Raw genomic sequence first — 12,019 nt, 5'->3', positions numbered from 1 at the left:
TGCCGTGTGCCCAAATAGCAGTTTACGACCACATGTGGGGTATTGCCTCACTCGAGAAAAATTGTGTGACAAATTTTGGGGTGTCTTTTTTTTCTCCTGTATTCCTCTATAAAAAGGAAAAATGCTGAGCTAAAACATTATTAGAAAAAAATGTAGATTTCAATTTTCATGACCCAATTCTAATAAAATCTACAAAACATCTGTAGGGTCAAAATATTCACTATAGCCATAATTTAATTCCTTGAGGGGTAAAGTCTCAAAAGTAGGGTCTCTGTACTAGTACATCAGGAAGCTTTGCACATGCGACATGGCCCCCCAGAAAGCAATTCAGCAAAATATGCGCTCAAAAAGCCAAATGGCGCTCCTTCCCTTCTGAATCCTGCGTTATTACCACATAAAGAGATACATGTCAGGGTTTAAAAATGGGGCTCTGTCATGTAGTCCAAAAGGGGCTACGGCGGGAAGGGCCTAAGCACCCTCTAGTGGTGGCAGCTGCAGAAATTTTATATTGTAAAACTAGGTTTATACACCCGGGCGCCAGGCTAAACAAAAAAAAATCATATCTGCACCTAAGTCTACAAATTTAGGAGCCAAACAAATTTTTTGGGTCGCAATTGTGGCCAGTTTAGTCGCCATGTGGAGCCCTGTGCAAGATGATGGACGCTTGCTCCATCCTGCAGCTGCGCTGGAGCAAAGGTCCACTAGTTCTGAAGAGTGACATAAGCTGCTGGTCATTTGTCTACAGTCCATTGAAAGTTTTGATTCTTCAGTTTTTTTTTTTTTGGTCTGATGTATTTCAATGTCTGCAAGAACACTTTGATTTCCCTCACCTTTTCCCCTCAGGTCTGTTTACTGGATATTATTAAAGATGGGATCCAGGGTATATACAAAAGGCGATTTCTCGCTTGTATCATTGGGGGACACAGAAATCCATGGGTATAGGCTGCTACCACTAGGGGGCAACACTAAGCAATGCGTATCTAAGACTGCAAGCAGTCCTTGGACAGGGGGCGTCTGAATGTTTGCGGGTATGAATGTGCGTTAAATGTCTGTCTACAGTTGGAACAAGACGAGTCGGCTAATACAGCCGCACCTCCGGGTGGTTCTTCTAAATTTACTGATACAGGTTACTCTTTTCCGATGGTCTGATTTAGCATTTGTTGGTTTTGTATAGTGCCTCTTTTTTTTTTTTTTTCCTTTACTTTTATAACAACACAACTATAAAGATTTGACCCTACAGATCCGGTGGTCTAGCATTGGCAGAGCTTCTGCACCAAGTCATGGAGGAGTATACACTATAGATGGAGGGGTGACAGCAGGTTAGGTGTTGTCTTTAAGCTGAATTGAACAGTGACCGATTACAGTTTTGATGTTTTTTTTGTTTTTTTTTCATATCCCCTATAGGAAGTCTTCCATTACGGGAAGTAGCTGAAGTCCTGGACAAGGAGACGTTACACAGACTGAAGAACGAGTGTGGAGGTCTGCAGACCCTGCTCAGGAACAATCACCAAGTCTTTCAAGGTAATGGTGTTACATTACAGCCTGTAAATGGGTTTTCGTGTATCATATGTTCAGGCTCCAGGTATGTTTAACCCCTTCGCGCACCCTGACGTGCCATTACGTCCTGGTGCAGGGGATGATGTATGGAACGCGCTCAACACGCTCCATACGCTGCGGGTGTCGGCTGTGCTTTACAGCTGACACCCGGGACTACCAGCCAGGAACAGTGATCGCGCTGTTCCTGGCTATTTAACCCCTCAAATGCTGCAGTCAATCACGACCGCAGCATCTGAGGCCCCGCATCTGAGGCATCGCCCCCCCCCGCAACAAGATCGGGGGGTGACTATGGTTGTCATGGCAGCCCAGGGGTCTAATGAGGGCCCCTAGGTCTGCCTTCACCCTGCCTCTGTTAAGCCCTGCCCATTGCAGTGTATTGTACCAGCGATCTAATGATCACTGGTTTAAGTCCCATGGGGGGACTAATAAACTGTTTAAAAAAAAAAAAAAAAAAAAACCTTTTCCCATTTTTCTTCTAAAGTAATGTAAAAAATTCAAAAAGAAAACAAAACTGGTATCGCTGCGTCTGTAAAAGTCTGAACTATTACAATATAGCATTGTTTAATGTGCACGGTGAATTCCGTAAAAAAAACTAAAAATCAACGTTTTTTTGCTCAACTTTTTTGTAATAAAAAGTGAACAAGAAATGGTACCGATAAAAACTACAGCTCGTCATGCAAAAAAATAAGCCATCACACCGCTCAATCGATGACTAAATAAAAATAGTTGTGGCTCTCAGAATGTGGCGACACAACTATTTTTTTTCTTTTTTTAAAAGTAGTAAAATATAAATAAACCTATATAAATTTGGTATCACAGTGATCTTATTGAGCCACAGAATAAAGTTAAGTTGACGTTTTTGCCGTACGGTGAAAGCCATAAAAGCAAAACCTAAAAAACAATTGAGGAATCAGTTTTTTAAATGTTACCAATAGAAACTACAACTCCTTGCACAAGAATATAAGCCCTCACACCGCTCTTTTGACGGAAAAATAAAAAAGGCGGGGAGTGAAAAATGAAAAAAAAAAAAAAAATGGCTTCGTACCGAAGGGGTTAAAGTCTATGTAAACCTTTTTGACTGGCATTTTTAATTTTTTAATAAACCGGTCCGTCAGTGTGATTTGGTGCAACTTTATAAATAGTTTTGTATTAAAAAAAATATTTTTTTCTCTTTGAGATACAGCTGCTCTGTATTCTCTATATAGAGCAGCTGTATAGTTTGCTAAATCCTGCTCCTGTCAGATCCACGGGACTGACTGGCTCAGTGAAAGCGGGTCGACACGCAGGATCCGCCTGTAATCCATCACATCTAGGTTCATAAGTAGATTATGACAGTGAAATTGTCAGGTCAGGGGCTGACGGATTCAGGTCATAGCGAACGCTACAGCTGTTCTGTATACAGAATACAAAGCGGCTGTATCTCAAGAAGTAAAAATGTATTTTTTATAAAAAAACTATTTATAAAATTGCACCAATCACACTGACTGACCTGTTTATTAAAAAAAAAAAAAATGCTTTTCAAAGGAACATAGCCTTTAAGCGTTGGGTATGTCCACTTATGGCATTAACACTCAAATCTTGCGGTAAGATTGGTTGTGTGAGTACATAGGCGCCACTAGCACTCCTGGTCCTGGTAGATGATGGGTTGGTTGGTGGCTGGGGCCCAGCTCTGGATCATGGTTGTCTTGAACTCCATACAGTAGATGATCTCTCTCTGGTTACGTGTTACTTATGCTGCATGCTCCAGGCGTCAAGTGTGCAGTAGATGTTGAACTTCAGTTTTGTCCTGTTTTTGGGACCGAGGCAGAACCACCATCCTTGGAGAGAACACTGCTTTAACCCCTTAATGACCAGCCTATTTTGACCAAGCCATTTTTTACGTTTTTCCATCGTCGCATTCCAAGAGCTATAACCTTTTTATTTTTGCGTCGACATAGCTGTATAAGGTCTTGTTTTTTGCGGGACAAGTTGTACTTTTTAATAGCACCATTTTGAGGTACATATTATTTATTGATTAACTTTTATTAACTTTTTTTTGGGGGGGGGAATAGAAAAAAATCCTGAAATTTCGCCACCCTTTTTCGCGTCTTAAATCTACGCCGTTTACCGTGTGATATAAATAACACAATAACTTTATTCAGCGGGTTGTTACGATTGCAACGATACCAAATTTGTATAGTTTTTGTATGTTTTACTACTTTTACACAGTAAAAACGCTTTTTTTTCAAAATTATTTGTTTTTGTGTCTCCATATTTGAAGAGCCGTAACGTTTTTATTTTTTCGCCCATGCAGTTGTATGAGGGATTTTTTTTTTGCGGGACGACTTGTAGTTTTTATTGGTACCATTTTGGAGTAGATGCGACTTTTTGATCACTTTTTATCACATTTTTTTTAAGTCAGTATTCACAGAAAACAGCAATTTTTCCATAGTTTTTTATTAAATTCTTTACGGCGTTCACCGTGCGGGTTAAATAATGTAATAGATTTATAGTCGGGGTCGTTACGGACGCGGCGATACCAAATATGTGTAACTTTTTTACTTTATTTTGTTTTTTTTAGTAGTAAAGCATTTTGTAAGGGGAAAAGCTGGGTTTTTCATTTTTTTTTTTCACATTTTTTTTAAAATTAACTTTATTAAACTTTTTTTTTAACTTTTTTTACTAGTCCCACTAGGGGAACTATAATATGCGATTCTCCGATCGCTATTATAATACACTGCAATACTTTTGTATTACAGTGCATTACTGCCTGTTCGTTTTAAAACGGACAGACATCTGTTAGGTCATGCCTGCGGCATGATCTAGCAGGCATTCACTACAGGCAGACCTGGGGGCCTTTATTAGGCCCCCGGCTGCCATTGGAGACACAGACACTTAGCGATCGTATCGCCGGGTGTCGGTGGGATGAGAGGGAGCTCCCTCCCTCTCTCCAAAACCACTCAGATGCGGTGCTCGCTATTGTGCACCGCATCGGAGGGGTTAAACGGGTGAGATCGATACTAATATCGATCTCACACGGCAGAGCAGGGATGCCCCCAGCTCTCAGCTACCTCTGGCAGCTGAGAGCAGGGAGATTTGACGGCTCCCTGCTCTGTTTACCTATCCTGATTCAGTGCCGTAAAAAGGTATATGCATCAGAATAAAGCCCGTTAGTGGCCGCCGTTAAAAGGCGTATTGGCGGTCACTAACTGGTTAAAGAAGTTCATTGATTTATATGGAGAGAAGTTGCCTGGTGTACGTTCACACTGTCTGGAGAACTTCTCATACATTTCTTAAAGCAGAGAAAAAAAACAAGTATTTTAAAAAGTTCAGTGGTACATTTAAAGGGGTTGTGCACATTATAGTAAAAACAGCATCATATAGGCAGGTATTTCACGTGCTATTTTACTCACTACTTCGTGGCCATCACTGGTGCTCATGGAAACATGTGATCTCCTCTTCCATGTCTCGTCACCAGGAGGCACCTGCACACAATGTAGCCAAACTGGATGGCGGATCAGTCACGTGTGTGTGTATAGCACATGACCGGTTCGGCTCTAATTTGTACTGGTGCCGTATGCGCACACACACTGGAGCCTATGAAACGTGCCTGCTTTTCCATCCGCTTCAATGGAGTTTCCTGATCGGAATTGGTGACCTAATGAAGGTAAAATATCTGCCTATAAAGTGGACAATTCCTTTAACATGAAGCTCCCCTATTGAGTAACATTATCTATAAATCAGTAAATGTAAAGTCTAGCATCTTTATAATATTTCTTGATCACCTTTTGTCTGGTTTTGACTCCTGTATCTGCTTGTTTTATTCTCAATGCAATGGAGGGAAAAAAAATCATACATTGCTACCAAGGAACTGTCAACAAGTTGATGTTGACAGATCTGTTATTTGTTTCTACTTAGTATTTTGAATGTATAATTAGAAACGGCTGTGAATGCATTGCAACGCTATTCTTTCCGTCAAAGCAACGAACACTATGACGTAACCCGACGGACTTCAGTGTAAGTCCATGGAGCCTGCCAGGTGTTGGCTGTCATACGACACATCCAGCATTGCATCAGGGTTTTCATTATACTCAAAAACTGTGATGCAGATGTGAACAGAGCCTAACAGTCAGATCCGTTTTTCTGATACAGAGCTCCAGATAGACCTTGAGTTAAACCTGAAGGTTCACCCTAAATAATCTTTTGACATGTCAGAAGATGTCCTCGCTGGAGGTCTGTGCCTTTGACCATCACTGATTGGTAGACCAAGAGGCCCCAGCACACATGTACATTACAGTCCCATTGCGATAATCTGGAGATATTGGGAAGACGCTTTTTAAGATCCAAAGATCTCCGAGTCAGAAGACAAAGGGGGCACTACACTCAGAGGAGCTCGATGGCCGTTTGTTATAACGATCAGTGGGGGTCACAGGGCACAGACCTCCCCCTCCTATCACATGTTAGAAGATGTTTTTAAGTAAACCTTCCCTTTAAGGCCCTGTTCACACAGCGTTTTTCGGCGCGGAAACCGCTCCACAACTCGTCAAAAACTGCCCGAAAATGCCTCCCATTGATTTCAATGGGAGGCGGACGAGTTTTTTTATCGCGAGCGGAAAAACCGTGTCGCGGTAATAAGCGACATGACCCATCTTGAGGTGGTTTCCGCCTCCAAAACCCCATTTCAATCAGTCCGAAACGCCTCGACGAGTGTTTTGACGAGTTTTTGTCAAACCACTGTGCAAAAAAACGTCTGGAGCAGTTTTTGCAGGAGGAATTTTCCTCCTGCAAAAAACTCTGTGTGAACACCGCCTAAAGAGGCTCTGTCACCAGATTATAAGTGCCCTATCTCCTACATAATCTGATCGGCGCTGTAATGTAGATAACAGCAGTGGTTTTTATTTTGAAAAACAATCATTTTTGACCAAGTCATAAACAATTTTAGATTTATGCTAATTACTTTCTTAATAGACAACTGGGCGTGTTTTTACTTTTTACCAAGTGGGCGTTGTACAGAGGACTGTATGACCCTGACCAATCAGTGACCAATCAGCATCATACACTTCTCATTGTTCCAGCCCAGTTTCTTTCACTGCACAATCACGCTTGAACAATGAGAAGTGTATGATGCTGATTGGTCACTGATTGGTCAGCGTCAGACTCTCCTCTGTACAACACCCAGTTGGTAAAAAGTAAAAACACGCCCAGTTGTCTATTAAGAAACTCATTAGCATAAATCTAAAATTGTTTATAACTTGGTCAAAAATGATCGTTTTTCTAAATAAAAACCACGGTTATCTACATTACAGCGCTAATCAGATTATGTAGGAGATAGGTCACTTATAATCTGGTGACAGAGCCTCTTTAAGTTATATAAGGGGAGCATACTACATACCATTATTACATTGAACACAATAAAACAGCATACATTGTTTTCCCTCTAGTGGTGGTTGCAGACAGACAGAATTATGTTAAGGGAGGCAGGAGATTTAAAGGTCTGTTCTATTTTTAGGGGGTTAAAGTCTACTTTTCTGGATTCTGAAACTATTCAGCACAAACCTAAAACTGGATGTTAAAAAGTGGACATTTACTTCAGGTATTCTGGTTGTGGTGCGTCAGAACTATGTCTGCTTTTTCACTATGATCATGCTTGAGGCTTTTATTATAAATGGAAACTAACTTTTTAAACAACTTATGCTAATGTAATAGTATACCTGATATAGATCAACTTTGTAATCTACTTACTGTTAAAATGTCGTTTTATCCAGTTTTGCATCCGTTCCGGGCAGTATTTCCGTTTTTAACGGACAATGTTGACCCGTTTTGCATCTATTTTAAAAACGGATGAATTTCATTTGTACATTTTTTGCCACATGCTTCCCTCTGTAGATATTGGCACACAGCCCCCTGTAGATAATGGCAGACACCTCCCTCTGTAGATACTGCCAGGCACCTCCCTCTGTAGATACTGCCAGGCACCTCCCTCTGTAGATACTGCCAGGCACCTCCCTCTGTAGATACTGCCAGGCACCTCCCTCTGTAGATAATGGCACACAGCCCCCTGTAGATAATGGCAGGCACCTCCCTCTGTAGATACTGCCACACAGCCCCCTGTAGATAATGCCAGACACCTCCCCCTGTAGATACTGCCACACAGCCCCCTGTAGATACTGCCACACACAGCTCCCTGTAGATACTGCCACACAGCCCCCTGTAGATACTGCCACACAGCCCCCTGTAGATACTGCCAGACACCTACCTCTGTAGATACTGCCACACAGCCCCCTGTAGATAATGCCAGACACCTCCCTCTGTAGATAATGGCACACAGCCACAAGTAGCTACTGCCACAGCCCCCCTGTAGGTAGTGCCACACAGCCCCCTGTACATGGCACCCCAGTAGATGGCACACACCCCTTTCCTGTAGATAGCGCCACTTCAGGGAACCGCTTCAGGAGAAGTCCCTGATGTCGCTGTCCATATATGGACAGTGACGTTAGGGACTTCTCGAGTGGATCACCGGCAACAGCGTCCTAAACCAGCGTCGCTGTGCTTGTTTACATGCACGTATCATGTAACTGCTGCAGCCAATCAGAGGACTCAGTGGGGCTCTCTGGTAACGAATCGTATGTCTGACATAATTCCAGAAATACAAAATATGGCCCCTGAGCGCTCTGATTGGCTGCAGCGGTCACATGCTGGATTGCCGGGAAAAGGATAGCTAATTATTGCTTTTTTCTTCTACTTATTTCATTTGCAGCCCCTGAGAAAAACAAATGTTCACTTCCTGGACAACCCCTTTAATTAAAGGGTAACTAAACATTCAGCAAACTTCTGACGTGTCATAGTGACACGTCAGAAGTTTGGATCGGTGGGCTTCCGAGCTCTGAGACCCCCACCGATCGCTCGTGTGAGCGCTCAGCAGCTTTGTTTCTATTCGGTTTGTTCTGGAAAACCGATGTATCTGGGTACGGGCTCAATAGAAAGTCTATGAGCCTGTACTCCACTACATCGGCTTTCCAGAAAACGGCAAACAGAAACGAAGCGGCTGAGCGCTCACACGAGCACTTCTGCCGCTTCGTTTTAGCGATCGGTGGGGGTCTCAGAGCTCGGAAACCCAGCGATCCAAACTTCTGACATGTCACTATGACACGTCAGAAGTTGATTGAATGTTTAGTTACCCTTTAACAATATAAGGCATAATAAGATCCGTCAAAAGCTGCGAGATAGGAAGTAACGTTTTTGGTTTTCTACACAGCAGAAAAAATACAATAAAGATAAAAAGACGACTAAGATTCTACGTTTGTACATTTATTGACTATTGAGACGTTTTAATGAAGGTTGAGCTGCGCTTGAATAGCGATTTCTTCTATTTCCGGAATGAGTTTCTTTTTGTAGCGCTTCATAACCTCTCGTTTCCCGACCACGTCTTCTGTTACATAAGATAATAAAAGAAGTTCTCTGTAATCTGAGCAGCATGTTCTGTCTTCTCGTGTTTCTGCTTATGAGACATCAATATGTTTCTGGGTCAGAATAAATTGTTACGACCTCGGCTTTCCTCTGCTCTCCCAGGTAGACGGACCCCGAGGCTGAATGTAAACGCGTTCTTAACGGCAGAGGAAACAAAAATACAATTTCTGCCTCCATGTAAACTGTGGTCTTCATGTAATATCATCTGTGTGAAAAAACAATAGCTTGAAAGCGAGAAAGTTCTGAAAACACATTTGGAAAATAAATGAACGATTCTCTTAGGAAGCGTTCCCCAGGATATAACATAATGTCAGATGTTGGGAGTTGTTCTGCTTGAGATATTTCTCTATTTTACATGTCCGCTCTTCTGACACGTCTGTTTTACTAAATACTTGTATTCCCCATGAAATAACAATGCTGAAGCATCTTTTATTGGAATTCTTGTGCTGTTCCTCAGTTATTCATCCTGGAAATGTATGAATAATTGCCATCTGGGTGTAACCATTCCTCTTTTTAATTGGGTGTATTCCTACACAGTCTGACACTATCAAAGCCATGCTGACATACTGTGTACCGACACTCCGCATTGACGAGGGGGAATGGTAACACCCAGTTGTCAATTTACTCCTACATTTCCAGGAGGACTAACAGAGGAACATCACGAAACCAAATTTTTTAAAGATGCTCCACAATTTTTATTTAATCGGAAATACAAGTATTTAGTTAAAAAGAGACATGTCAGATGAGCTGACATATAAAATAAAAAAGTTCCTCCTACAGCAACACCATCTTTGGAGTGACGCGCCCTCAAGTGGTGAACTTGTTATATTATTATCCGGACAAACGAGTTGCACAAATAGATGTTATTCTTTGTATAATGAAAAGCTATACCATTTTTCCAATATACAATCTGTATCAATTCCTTCTTGTTTTCAAGATCTCGGTTTGATGTCATTGAATCAGAACCTTCATTGTTTACTTTGTGGATAAAAAGTTGTCTTGGTCATGTGATCATCATCATTGAATGGCTCGTTATTGTACAGTTATCAGAGCTCTTGCTTCCGTTACTGTACAGTTATCAGAGCTCTTGCTTCCGTTATTGTACAGTTACCAGAGCTCTTGCTTCCAATGAGCCATGCACCTGTGTGATCATCTCATGACCCCGACAGATGTTTGCCTCCTGGGAATAGTCCATGAAAGTTCCTATGGAATGAAAGCAAGCAGAGATATTGAAAACTGTGAGATATTGATACAGACAGTATATTTGGAAAATTGTGTGAGATTTCTCTATACAATGAATAACATTTATTTGCCTTCTGGTTATTGGTTTCCTTACCTAGCCATGTTACTTGTAGCAGTGGTGCCGATCTCCGTCCCACATTGGTATCGGGGGTGACTGATTTGTCTTTGAGGCCGTGTTCTGTTGTTGGTGTATGGTCAGTAGTTGTTGGTGTTTAGTCGAGTAGCGGAGCGTAGATTATTGTGTGCTGTATTATTCTGCACCATCTGTAATAGAGTATCGGGGTGTTACTCTCTTCTCTGAATAACTATATAATCCCCTTGTCTTCTAGTGGTGAATTCAATGGTTTCCATACGTGATTGGAGCCAAGAGACACAAACCGCTTCACATAAACACAGGACCGAAGCCAAACGAAAACTCTCAGCCGATGTCTTAAAGACGCGACTCTGCTGGTTTTACGTCAACCATCCCAGCGGTTGTCCACGTGCCGCCATCCATTGCCCGTACGCACATGGAGCTGAGGAACTGCGGCCATGTTCTTTTCCAAAAAAACATAGACAGTGACGATCCATCCGTCTTAGAAGACCATCATGTTCACTGTTCGTTTTTATTTTATTATGATTTTATTTTTTTTATTAAACTTCTTGAACGAAACAAATTTTGTTCAATGCGGTTCTCTAAGCTGGAGATTTTCTTATCACTGTGATTCAGTGTGTGTGCGTGTGTGTGTGTGCGTGTGTGTGTGTGTGTGCGCGCGCATGCGTGTGTGTTTTTGTTGTTTTTGGTTTTCAGTGCCATACACTGCACAACAAAAAATACACTAAAACCCAATAAATTTATCTAAACTTTAATAACTGTTTTTATTATAATTAGAATCTTATGTTTTAATTACATTTGGTTGAAGTATGAGGAGAACGTGACTGGCGTATGTAAGTCTTATATCAATTGCCAAGGACAAAAGGTGTGGGGTAAATTATAGCCGACTGTACACCGCGGGAAGCCACATCGAAATAATTAAGCCGGTGACTAAAACAGTTTGTAACAATTCGAGCGTTGAACCTTCATTTCACCGAAGCTCTTCAGTACGTCTTACGTGAACGCTTCCAGATGTCTTGCGTCAGGTTGTCCTTTATGTAGATTAACGGCCTTGGAATAGTTTTCTATGCTGTAATAGTCCTCACTGGAATTTTTTTTTTCCCTCAGAAACCGCCCCGTCCTTGTCTATAACGGTGTCTGGTATTACAGCTCAGCCTCATTCACTTAAAGGAGATGTGCAGGATTAAACAAACATGGCTGCTATCTTCACCAAAAAAAGGTCACACCTGTCCATAGGTTGTTTTGTTATTGCAGGTCAGGGCATTGTTTCTGGATAAAAGCAGCCTGTTTTTTTTTTAAATCCTGTGCAATACCACACACGGCCATTGAGTAGAATAATCTTCTTTTTTTTTTTTTTTTTATAATCCTACACAATGTCTTAAGTCCTGGTTCACATTGCATTTTAGCCCTAGCATTGGCGTGTATGTTGTGAAATCATTCAATGTACATGATAAATGTGTCTATTGGGGTTTCAAAAGCCCAAGAGAGCGCCCTTTGGGTCTTGGTCGGGCAGGTTTACGTCGGTATACCTTTTTTTGGAGGATGGAACAATGCAGTAGACGCAGTAGTAAATAAATGTCATAACTTCACTGGATCGTTGTGTTTTTGTTAACAACCGGTAAGTACTAAACATTGTTCGTTTTTCTTAAACTATACAATGAATATGATATTTAATGGTTG

At 41.5% G+C, this 12,019-nt stretch overlaps 1 protein-coding gene across 2 annotated transcripts in view; it reads left to right on the top strand.

Annotated features, from left to right (window-relative positions):
* The window catches only part of TRMT44 (tRNA methyltransferase 44 homolog), a 65,100-nt gene extending 54,095 nt beyond the window's left edge, over positions 1-11,005 (top strand). Inside the window, exons 10-11 of one of the 2 annotated variants that reach the window (XM_075857501.1) lie at positions 1,405-1,521; positions 10,575-11,005. In XM_075857501.1, the coding sequence (XP_075713616.1) occupies positions 1,405-1,521; positions 10,575-10,807 (350 nt within the window). In that variant the 3' untranslated portion in view covers positions 10,808-11,005. Of the gene's footprint in view, positions 1-1,404; positions 1,522-5,014; positions 5,194-10,574 lie in introns of those variants that run through there. The other variant, XM_075857509.1, reaches the window with a different exon arrangement.
* Positions 11,006-12,019: the final 1,014 nt, after the last annotated feature.

This window comes from Rhinoderma darwinii, chromosome 1 (assembly GCF_050947455.1).
Source record: "Rhinoderma darwinii isolate aRhiDar2 chromosome 1, aRhiDar2.hap1, whole genome shotgun sequence".
Classification (NCBI taxonomy): Eukaryota; Metazoa; Chordata; class Amphibia; order Anura; family Rhinodermatidae; genus Rhinoderma; species Rhinoderma darwinii.
Note: the sequence above shows the minus strand (reverse complement) of the source record. Positions and strands in the feature narration are given on the sequence as shown.